The sequence below is a fragment of the Grus americana genome, chromosome 25 (genome assembly GCF_028858705.1).
Source record: "Grus americana isolate bGruAme1 chromosome 25, bGruAme1.mat, whole genome shotgun sequence".
Lineage (NCBI taxonomy): Eukaryota > Metazoa > Chordata > Aves > Gruiformes > Gruidae > Grus > Grus americana.
The window spans coordinates 6,315,987-6,327,485 of record NC_072876.1 but is presented as its reverse complement, the minus strand read 5'-3'; the positions used below and the strand labels follow the sequence as shown (position 1 = coordinate 6,327,485).

Genomic DNA, 11,499 nt, shown 5'->3' with positions numbered 1-11,499 from the left:
CGCCGCCGGAAGAGGCGGGGTCAGAGCGCACGCGCGGCCGGTGGCGGAGCGGTCGGTGGCGGCAGCAGCAGCGCAGGCCTGGGCCGGCCCACACCCCCCCACACACCCCCCCGGCCGGCAGCGTCCCGCAGGCCCCGCCGCCATGCCCAAGGTCCGGCGGGCGCGGGGCTCCGGCCCCGGCCCCACGCTGCCGCTGGCCGAGCAGATCCTGCAGGAGGCGGCCCCGCGGCCCACGGCGCGGGGGAAGCGGCACGGCGGCCAGGCCGAGGAGGAGGAGGAGGGCGGCGGCGGGGAGGGCTATGTGGACGCGCGGCTGTCCCGGCGCATCCTGGAGCAGGCACGGCGGCAGCAGGAGGAGCTGGAGGCCGAGCACGGCCCCGGCGCGCCCGCCGCCCCCAAGCAGCGCAGCACGGCGCTGGGTGAGCCCCCGGTTCGCCCCCGGCCCGCCCCCGGGCGTTGAGGGTGCCGGGCCCCGGGCTCAGCCAGCGCCGCTCCCCCGCAGGCCCGGCGGTGCGCGGCCCCGGCTCGGACTCGGAGGACGATGAGGAGTGGCCTTCGCTGGAGAAGGCGGCGGCACGGAGCGGGGAGTACTGCGGGGAGGTGGCGGTGGACCCCGAGGACGAGAAGGCCATCGAGATGTTCATGAACAAGAACCCGCCGCTGAGGTGAGGACGCGGCGGGAGAGGGGGCCGGGACAGGGCAGAGGTTGGCGCTTCCCCACACGGCCCCTGAACCGGCCCCTCCTGCGCTGGCCCCAGGCGCACGCTGGCAGACATCATCATGGAGAAGATCACGGAGAAGCAGACGGAGGTGGAGACGGCGCTGTCGGAGATCTCGGGCTGCCCCGTGCCCCAGCTCGATCCCCGCGTCCTGGAGGTCTACAGGGGTGTCAGAGAGGTGAGGCCAAAGCAGCTCTGCCCCGGGCCCAGCGAACGCCACGCTGAGCCCCGCAGCCCCTGTGCCCGCTCTCCCCTTCCTCCCTCTGTGCAGGCACTTCTGTGGATTAACTGTATCAGTCACTGAACGGCCCGGAGAGGGTCTGAGTGACGATCTCCTGAGCGCTGTGCTCGGGATGAGCCTGGGACCATCCTTTCTGAGGACCTGGGACGGTCCTTTCTCACCAGAGACGCTAAGGGAGGGGACAACTTTCTCACGGTCACGAGACAAGTCCCGCAGCGCTGCTGTCAGTGCCCACATGTCAGGGCCTGGCCTGTATCCGTGTCTTTCAAGGTGCTGTCCAAATACAGGAGCGGGAAACTCCCCAAGGCATTTAAAATCATTCCTGCCTTGTCCAACTGGGAGCAGATCCTCTACATCACAGAGCCAGAGACATGGACAGCAGCAGCCATGTACCAAGCCACCAGGTGAGATCATCTCTGGGAGCTGCTGACGTGGGATTTCTTGCTTTTTCTTTCCATAACTGGAAGCAGATTTACAGAATACCAACCTGTGCCCTGCTTGGTCTCCTTTCTCCACACCTCGCTTTGTGCTTTGCTTTCCCAGGATATTTTCATCTAACCTGAAAGAGAGGATGGCCCAGCGGTTCTACAACCTGGTGCTGCTGCCACGGGTCAGGGATGATATCAGCGAGTATAAGCGCCTCAATTTTCACCTCTACATGGCTTTGAAGAAGGCTCTGTTCAAGCCGGCAGCCTGGTTCAAAGGTAGGGCCTCCCTGCAGGGCTGCCGTTCCTACCTGGGACCCTCTCGCCACCTGGGAAGCTCTGCAGGGGCACGTGTTGCACGCCACTGCCCAGTGTGACAGCACACTGTCCCCTGTGGCGCGGCCCTGGGGGCTCAGGGAGGAGGGAGAGATGCAAAAGAGACTCAGGAGTCCCCTCACTGGACGAGGCGGCTTCCAGAGCCCCAGGGCCCATTTGCAGCGTTCAGGGCGGAAGGGTGATGAGCTCCGTAGGCTTGTGCAGGTGCTGCCAGCGAGTGCTGGCAGGTATTTGGGTTCTTTTGGAGACTGATGGCAGGTTATGAACTGTCTCGGGTCTGATCTCGGTCTCGTCTGGCAACTTGAGGGTGTTTGGGGCTACTTGCGTGGCAGGGAGGTGCTGCGACCCCTGTAACAGCAGCTGCTGGAGGAGCTGTTATTCCCTGGGGTCAGATGTGTCCTGGGATAGGAGAAGGGGCTGAGCCCCGCATCCTGCAGCTCTGCCTGCTGCGATTGAGACTCTTCCCCCTCCACAGGGATCCTCATCCCCCTGTGCGAGTCGGGGACCTGCACGCTGCGGGAGGCCATCATCATCGGCAGCATCCTCACCAAGTGCTCCGTCCCTGTGCTCCACTCCAGGTAAGGCACTGGGAGGCCGTGGGGTGGAGAGGTTCTCCCTTAGGGACTCCGGTGCAACGCCTCGGCTCCTTGGAGCTGGGGGGGCCGAGAGATTCAAGGCTCAGCGCCGGGTTTATCATCCTTGTGCCTGGTACCCCATGGCTCCTGCCTGCCCTGCCCTCACCTCGGTGCTCCCTCCGTCCTGCAGCGCGGCCATGCTGAAGATCGCCGAGATGCAGTACAGCGGCGCCAACAGCATCTTCCTCCGGCTGCTCATCGACAAGAAGTACGCCCTGCCCTTCCGCGTGGTGGATGCCCTCGTCTTTCACTTCCTGGCCTTCCGCACGGACCAGCGGGTCCTGCCCGTGCTGTGGCACCAGAGCTTCCTGGCCTTTGCCCAGCGCTACAAGGAGGACCTCTCCTCGGAGCAGAAGGAGGCTTTGCTTGAGCTACTCAAGTTCCACAGCCATCCACAGATCTCGCAGGAGATCCGGAGAGAGCTGGTGAACTCCAAGACGCGGGATGTGGAGGGGCAGCAGCCCGTGGCCATGGAGTGAGCAGGGAAAAGCTGCTGGATGCAGTTGGGAGCCCGGTAGTGAGTGAAGCTGGGGGGAGGCATGCGGGGACTCCAGCCCAGGATCCTGCTGCTGCGGTGGGTGCTGGGGACGGGCTGTGCCCGTAGAGCTGGGCCGTGCTCCCCGCGCTGCTTGTCACGGGGCAGGGCAGCCCCTGTCCGACCCGGGAGGCTTTGGCCTATTCCTGTACTGGAAAATAAAACTCGAGCCGTGGCCATCGGTCAGGCTCTGCCCCACAGCCACACCTCTCTGTGGTCGCGTCTTTGCGCTGTCCTGCCCTGTCCCGTCCGTCCGTCCCCCCTGCACCTTGTCCTGTCCCCAGCAGGTGGCAGAGCAAAGGCACCAGCCTGGGGTTCTCGCAGAGCTGCGGCTCGAGTCCGTGCTGCCGGTGCGAAGGGAGCAGGGGAGCCCCGTGCACCCCCTCTTCCTTCCCTGTGCCCAGAGCGGCCTCTGCACGGTTGGGCAAAGGGAGGGCGGGTGGGGGGACAGGCCTGGGACCCCCAGAGCCCCAAACCATTCTCAGGGAAAAGAAACCCTCCTGGTGGTGCTTGGGGGTCTCCCTAGGGCTGGGTTGTCACCATCACCTCCTTGTGGGGCCTGAGCTGGGACGGCACAGGGAGCGTGTGCACGGTCATGGGCAGAGGCGAGGGCAGGAGTAGCACCGCAGTGCCGGCAGCCTGCCTGCCTGGTACTGTTCCCACCACCCCCCTGCCCCCAAAACGTGTGCCACCCCCTTCCCCAGGATTTTCCCAAAACACTCGCTTCCCCGGCTGCCCCCCTGGGTACACCTCCGCTCAGACAGCCTGGGGAAGCTGCGGGGCCGTGGTCCTCAGCTGGCCATCGAGGCCGCATGCCTGGCCTGCTCGTGGCAGCCTGCCCACGCGCACGTGTCACCTCTGCTGGAAAACCCAGCGGGGGCTTTTCCCCCTCTGCGTCCCAGGAGGCGCTGCGCTTACCCTGGGGAATTGCCAGTGTGATGCTGCGAGGTTTGTGCGTTGTACCTGGCCGTGCCCCTGCAACCAGCACGACGTCCTGCTGGTGTGGCCCGTGGAGAAAAGCCTCGCAACTTCCTGCGGCAGCAGCACATCTGCCTCCCATCTGCTTCCCTCACGAGTTCACACCTTCTCCCGTGACAGCAGCAGGAGCCACATGAAGTGGAGCAGCTCACAAAGCCCGGCCACCCGGGTTGGTTGCACACCACAGCACCTTTTCCTTGGCTTCCTGATTTTTATCTCCTTTCTTCAAAGAAGCCCGAAGCTGATGAGCACAAGCGATAGCCCGGGCTCACACAGCACATCCAGCACGCTCTCGCCCGAGCTGCTGCAGCACCGATCGGCAAGAGGGAAGCTTCAAAGCTGCCGGGGGTGTGAAGTCGCTGTCTCCTCTCCAGCGGCCGCTCTGCAGGCAGGCTCCTTGCCTGCAGGAAAGCGTTCACTTCCACGTTCATCCACCGCCAACCCTGAGCTGCCCCAGGCCCTTGGGGAGCGCATCGCATCCCTCAGCCACTGCAGCATCTCCCCTCCACCTCTCAGTGGGTTTGGAGCTGGCTGGTGGTGTCCTGCCTGCCTGCTCCCCACTTCATCCTGCTCTTGCGTGCCCAGGAAACGCAGGGCTGGAGCCTCCAGAGCAGCACGAGGGGATCCCCCAGCTGCTGGGGTCCCCCCCCAGAGGGATTTGGGGCAGAGGCAGGAGCTCTGTGAGGGAAGGACAGCGCAGGGCAGATTGCAAAGGGGAACCCTGGAGGCCTTCAGACTTGTTTAAAATACTTTATTGCAACATTATACGATCCTGATTCTCCCAGCAGTGGGACTCTTGCCTGTGAACATCAAACCAGTTTACTCTTAAATTAAAACTCATTTATATATATAAAAAAATTTTGTACAGACAGGCCCTGTGCACCCCCAGCCCCCCTGCTAGCAGGAGTCAGCGGCAGACAGCTCTTCTTGACAGATCAGGCTAGTGAAGGAACAGCAGCCCCATCTTTTTCCACCTGATAAGACTTTTGTTTCTAGTAGCATCCAAAAAAAGATTTCTACCTCCTTTTCCACGTCCCTCACAGGAGAACAGCCACCACCGATCCACGTGTCCAGAGGTCACCAAGCAGCAGCAGTCTGCCTCCCCTCCCTGCAGAATTGCTGTGGCTTCTGGTTAATACAATTCTACTATTTAATGGTTTTCTCTTTAAAAAGCAGCATTATTTTTTTTTTAAAAACACTTTTTATAAAAACTAAAAGAATCAACAATACAAAAATGCAATTGCAGTTCAACTCAAGTGCGCAGCAAGTTTTCCACCCTATAAGGAGACAAGTCGGACCCATATATGCAACACAGCCCCGTCCTGAACGCGCTCCGAGATCCCTGCCTTGGAGGAGCAAAAATGCATTTCAGACTATAGCAGCACATTCAAATGTATTTCTTAAAACCTAGGCTGATGTCTAAGCTACCTAAAAAACCAACCAGCTTCCAGGTGAGAGTCTCCCATTGCCCAGGGAGCTAGGGAAGGGGACGAAGGGTGAAGGCACTCATTCGGACGGAGAAGCGACCAGCATCCAGGCCAAGGAACTGCAAAGTCTTCCTCCCTCCTCGTTTCTCAGCAATTAATAAATTAAGCAGCCTCAGTGGAGCAGCGGAAAGCCAAGGGGATTGCGCCCAACCGCGACCTGGAGGCAGCTCCCTGAGGCAAGGGCTTCTCTCCTGCCGTCCACGCGGATGGGGAGCACGTCCCCCAAGCAAGCCGAAAGCCCGCAAATCCCAAATCCAACGGCAACAAGGAACAAGCCACACGGTTCCTCCAAGCAGAAGCAGCCGCATCGCCCCCCAGGAGCCGCAGCAATCTGGCACAAAGCAATTGGGACTGAGGGCTCCCTCCTACCCGACGCTCTCGTGAGGCGCGCGGGCCTGTAGCACCCCCACCCGGGGAGGGAGGTGGGGGGCTACGAGGATTTTGGTCATGTAGGCCAGAGTGAGAGGGTCGCTGTCCACCACCGACGGCCCACGCAGGGCTGGAAGTCGTCTCGGTAAACACCCCCGAGGAGACGGTGAACAGCGGCCAGCCAGGCTATGAGGAACACAAACTGAGAAACATTTTACAACTTCATTTTGGTCCTGCTCCCCCTCCCCAGCTATTCTTGTGCCCTGCCAGCATGAAAACGGTCGCTTCACCCCGGCCACCTGCAGCAGCGAGCTCTGGCTGCCCGCTCCGACGGACGAGCACAGATCCTGCTCCGCGCTCCCAGCGAGCGGAACAAATCCTCAGCGGGCATCTGATGGAGGGGCCTGACGGATGGGATGGAGGGGGGGGAAATGCAGCGACCTGTCGGCGTCCAGGGTGAGGTCCGGCTGCGGCGGGGCTGGGTGGCTGGTCACAGGTTGACGTCCGTGACGTCTGTCGGCGTGCTGGTGGGCTGGCTGGCCGAGTAAGCAGCAGTCTTGGCAGCGCTGTATTCCTTTTGGCTTTGGGACACCTGTTTCAGGCTCTCGGCTAAGGCTGCCTCAATCTGCTCCTGACAGGCTTTCAGGCAGTCCTGCGGGAGAGGGAGCGAGACAAGAGGCCTCAGTTCTCTGCTGCTCAGAGGTGGGAGCCTTATAAATAGCTCTGAGCAGCTGCTGGGCTACATCTCTGGCCCCGGAGCATCTAAACACGCAAGACAAAGCAGCCTTTCTCCGACAAGGGAGATCTCCAGCTCTCTCTGCTTTAGGCCCATCCCCAGGAGAAGCCCCGCGCTCTGGTTGTCTTCTCCCCACTTCCCTGCTCGACCACGTTCTTGAGGAACGGACGTCGTGCCCGGATGCAGCGTGTGATCTCAGCATCACGGCAGTCAGCTGCCGCTGATGACCGAAGGGGTAGAGCAGAACAGCTCTGTGCAGGCTGGTATCAACCTTTACAACCCAAACCTCCCAGATCCACAGGCGATGGCCGGCGTGCAGCAGCACGGGTGTGTGCGTGGGGGCCATGGAGCCCCCCCCAACCCAGGTCTCCCAGAGCTCAGCATGGTCCTGCATCTTCACAGTGAGCCGCCCACTGCAGAGACGCTGCGCACAGCTCTGCCTCCTCCTGTCCCTGCCCGCGTCCGAGCCAGGACAAAGCGAATCCCCGCTGGGTGCCCTGCCGATGCACGCTGCAGCACTTTGGGGATCTCCGAAGCAGCTGGACCCAACCCTCCCAGACCCAGCCGCCACGTGTTCCCTGCAACACTACGCACCATCGACGCTGGGTCATTACGAGACCGATGCTGCAGCCATGTAGCTTCTCACAAGGCTTTTACCCTCCTGCTGTCCCCCCAGGGAGCCCCGTGGGACTCACCTGCACCTCCCCGGGGCCCAGGGAGCCCAGCGCTGGGGACACACCAGCCCCACAAACAGGAAGGTGCAGGGGACTGCAAGCAGCAGCATATCACTTGTAATAAAAGCAACCCCCCTTCTGTTTTCTCCCCACACAAGCTGAAAAGCGAGAAGGAAACTCCTCTGCTTTGACACCAGAGCACCATGGTGCACCAAGAGCCATGGGAGGCATCGCCGTCAGACGCACCCCAGCCCGGCTCCCGCAAGAGCCGAGGGGTAAGAGGTGGCATTTCACACCTCGGGGCCAGAGCCGAGCTGGATGCCGCGGGGCCACACGCTCACTGGATATTGTCACACCCCGAAATCTCTTACCAGGAATCCACTGCCAGTTCTTAGAAACTGACAGAGGATGTGGCGAGCAAAAATAGCAACGCCCACCTCCCCTTCCCCACAACGCTTCCCGTCAGCGGGGCCTGCAGCCCGCCCGCAGCCCCAGGGCGAGCTCACTGCAGGGCCTGGTGCGGTGGCCAGCCTGTCCCTGGGCTCTCCACAACTGGGCTCTCGGTTGGCAGTTTCGGCAGAGATGCTAAAAGGTGGCTTGGCCAGAGGCAGCCAGGCTCCTTCGCTGGCTGGCGAAGCCTCGGGGGCTGCCCAGGAGGCAGCTCGGCTCGCCCCAGCCTGCATGTACCCTACTCTGCGGGGCAGCTGTGCCATGGGGCTCTGGGTCAGACACCCAGTGGGGCTGATCCTGCTCCACACGGGGTGAGGACTGGTCCAGAGCAGCTCCAAGCACTGCCACAGCCAGCAATGAGCCAGCCTCAGTGCAGCAGCGCAGGTCCTGCCGGCCATGGATCTGGCACAGCCCTGCACCACTGTACCCCGCCGTCCCCACAGACTCCCCGCGCCCCCAGCACTGCCCAGCTGAGCCTCACTCTCCCCAGTGCAGAGCCAAAGGGGAAACCGAGTCACGGCCTGGGGACACTGCAAGGCCAGGTTCAGGGAGAAGCATCAACACTACAGACTCAGCAGGAGGCCGAGGCCGGGTGCTTCCCCCGGGAGCCCTGCAATGTTGCGGACACATCCCCAGGGCTTCCTGCTGCTACAGGAGCTGCTGTGGTCCTGCCTGGGCGGGGGCTGTGTGTGCAGCACCTCGCACTCGGAGAGGCTGTGGGGCAGAAGGGATGCTCCCTCTGGGTGCAGGAAGGAAAGGAGCAGGCTGGGGGGTAGCAGAGATGTGCTGGGTCCGTTTCGGCTCCCCTCCCTCGGTGGTGCCCTCCCTGCTTCCCACCTGTTCCCTCTACCAGCCCCAACCCAGAGCAGGTTTCACCCCCTGCCCCATTCAGCGCAGCAGCTTGAGAGCAGCTGGCTGCACTGATTCTCTCTTTAAAAAGGCTCCGGCAAACAAAAAAAAAAAAAAAAAATTAAAGCCGCACAAACAGATCCTGCCCCGTCCCCTCCCTGCCTGGACAAAGCCTCATCGCAGCCTCCCACCCGCTGCGGCACCGGCACCTCTTCCAATTCCCGGCGCTGCTGTCAGGGGACTGTAACTAACCCCGCGCCCGGCTGCCAGCATTAGCGCTTGGGCAGAAGAAAAGATCAAAAGAGGCCCCTGGCAGAAGAAAGGCTCCCGATTGCTTCGCTGCAGCAGGAGCGGCCTGGAAACTGGGAGCAGGACAGGGTCCCCCGTCCCCATTCAAAGGGCGGTGGAGGGGCAGACAGACGCCCCTCACTGTCCCGACGTCCCTGGCAAAGCCGCTGTGCCAGCGTCCTGAAACGTTTTGTGCCCCCAACCCCCTTCCCACCCCAGTCTGGGCACCTGCAACCAGACACCAGCAGAGGTTAGCAGATGCCGAGCCCGGCTTCTCCCTCCACCCCGTCCCGCCGTGTCAACCTGATCCCGCTAACACCTGCCCATGCAGGGAACAGCCGTTCCCCTTTGTGCTGCTCTTCAAAGGCTCCCGAGCTCGCCCCGCTCTGCGCACGCAGTGCCCGAAGCCAACCACGGCCACGGGACTGACCAAGGGTGCTGCGTTTAGGGACGCTCACTTATCCCTAGGCGCTCCTCAGACCTCAAGGTCAGCATCATTATGAACAGCCTAATTTCCTCCCCCTCTAAGAGGAGCGAGCAGCAGAAAGGGGAAGGTTTCCACCAGATCCAGCAGCAAAACTGCTTTGCTCTTCCCCTGTGAACACTCACCACCTCCGTGCCGGTGATGCTAGCCAGCAGCTCGGTGATCGCCTCACCGGTGAAATTGTTCACGGAGACCATCAGGCCATGGATCGCTGCTCCAATACTGCCTGTCGCAATCATGGAGGGGGGGTACATGGCAAAAGTGTAGTCTAGAGCCAGGACAGGGGCACAGAAAGAAGTAGTCATTAGCCAGGATGTGTGTGGTAAGTTCTTGGGACTGAGATCTCCGGGAAAAACTGGAGAGGGCCGGGCAGAGAGGTCTCTCCAGCTTAGCGGGGAGAAATGGGGATGAAGCAATGGGAAAGAGGCTGAGCATCAGAGCAGCAAGCTTCATTAAGCTATTTCTCTGGGCCTGTCTCACCAGAAGAAGTCCTGAAGATGAGGTTGCTCTAGTGACTTTGAGGCTAATAAAAGCTCAGATTGAACCCTGCCTTTACCCTGGATGCCCTCCCAGTCGCAGCCTGTGCGGCAAGAGGGGTGGCACGGCAGCTTGCTCTCTCCTAGCATCTTCCAGGCACCCACTAAGACCCCCTAGGACCATTACCCCACTTTGTCAGGGATGGAAAATACATCGTGGAGCAGCAAAATGCTCCCCAGAGAGCAAGGGTGTTGGAGACCAGCCCCAGGTCACCCAGCAAGCCTGGCTCAAGCCCAGGCTATCCCACTCCTGTGGGACCCGGCACCCACCTGTGGCACACAGGGCGATGAAGGTCTGTGCGTGTTTCTTCACCAGCTCCATCTTGTCCTTAGGCAGCGGGAGGTGATAGAGGATGTGAGCCAAGAAATCGTTTGCTATCACCGAGACCAGGTCCCACTTTAGCTTCTCCAGGACTAGAACCTCCCAGTCCTGCAGAGTCAGACAGACAGACGGACAGCACGTTATTCAGCGGGGCTGGGCCAGGCAAAAACAGTCACCAGATTCAAGGGCAGATAAAGCCAGCACTTGGGGAAGGGACAGTAGAACAGTACAATCCATGAGAGAGGGAAGAAAAGAGGTAACGTCCCTGCAGTGCGACTACAGCACAAATCCAGCCTTGAGCTGTGCAAAGCCTGGAGTAAAGATCAGAAGAGGAAGCGATAAATCTGGTTTCTTCTTTCCAAGGTGCAGTCGGATTAGTCTTTGACACTCCTCTGCTTTGCAAGGCTGCTGCCACAGCCCACAGAGGAAAATCCAGAGCGAGGAGCAGCAGGCATGCCATTCCCATGTTCCTTCTCCACTCTCCAAAGAAGAGGCTGATCTCCAGGCTGCCAGGGCCAATCTGGCTTGGGACTAACGCCATTACAGCAAAGGGAACACAGCAGCTCAGCTCTCTGCGTGCCCCTTGGGGCCAGCCAGCATGTGGACTCCCTCCTGCGGTAGCTCCTTGGCCACAGGAGGCCACAGCTGCTCTGCCAGCCCCTTTGCACAACAAGTTGAAGCAAGGGAAGGCGAGGGAAACGGCTGAGCTTTGAGGGCTGCATCCAGACAGCCCAAGCTCCTGTTTGAGATCTTCAACCCCGAAAGAGCTTGGGGGCTGCGACTGGGTGCTGAGGTCTTCAGCCCAACAGCAAACACTGGGCACACAGGCTACGGAGGAGGTCCCAGGCTGGTCACCAGCACATTGGCAGACCATCCCCTATTCATCATGCTACTTCTCCACCACGAGAACCTCCAGCCGTGCTCAGCGGAGCATCCCCAGCAGCTTCTCTGGGGAAGAGGCACTAAACAGCCGCACTAATGCCCACCTCTCCCACTGACATACAGCAACGGCTCCCTGCTGCTTCCCAGTGACGTGCCAGGTGGCTGCCGACGTGTCCGTCGTTGCCCGACGTTGTGGTGCTCTCTCTAAGCACCTAACAGAGATTTCTGTAACACCTTCCACGAGCCAGTCTCCGTGCAAACTGCAAGTTGGGAACAGATGGTGGGAAGGCCGGGTGCCCCCCCACAGATTTCAGCCGGAGCCTGGGCTGCTCCTCTCGTCTGCTCAGCCTCTTGCAGGCTCTTCCAGCTCTGGAAATTGGTCCTAACACCAACAAGGAAACCAACGTGCAGAGCAGCCATGGGCAAGCACTTGGCAGGGTCATCACCCAACAAGTCCTCATGTTACCAGGTGGTACCACCCATCCAAGGTACAAGCCAGGGGAGCCCCACGATTAGAGCCTCAGCACAGAATTTGGGACCCCTGCATTCGGTT

At 61.0% G+C, this 11,499-nt stretch overlaps 2 protein-coding genes across 3 annotated transcripts in view; one reads left to right on the top strand and one right to left on the bottom strand.

Moving 5' to 3' along the window:
• The first annotated feature begins 7 nt into the window (after positions 1-7).
• BYSL (bystin like) lies at positions 8-3,089 on the top strand. Its single transcript, XM_054803505.1, has 7 exons — positions 8-419; positions 503-665; positions 759-897; positions 1,231-1,364; positions 1,504-1,664; positions 2,197-2,299; positions 2,487-3,089. Exons 1-7 carry the CDS (start codon positions 143-145, stop codon positions 2,833-2,835), a joined length of 1,326 nt encoding a protein of 441 aa, XP_054659480.1. The 5' UTR covers positions 8-142; the 3' UTR covers positions 2,836-3,089.
• A 1,516-nt stretch (positions 3,090-4,605) lies between these two features.
• The window catches only part of CCND3 (cyclin D3), a 45,701-nt gene continuing 38,807 nt past the window's right edge, over positions 4,606-11,499 (bottom strand). For both annotated transcript variants that reach the window (XM_054803853.1, XM_054803852.1), the window contains exons 3-5: positions 10,013-10,172; positions 9,332-9,474; positions 4,606-6,377 (exon numbers count right to left, since the gene is read on the bottom strand). In XM_054803853.1, the coding sequence (XP_054659828.1) occupies positions 6,216-6,377; positions 9,332-9,474; positions 10,013-10,172 (465 nt within the window). In that variant the 3' untranslated portion in view covers positions 4,606-6,215. The remainder of the gene's footprint in view (positions 6,378-9,331; positions 9,475-10,012; positions 10,173-11,499) is intronic.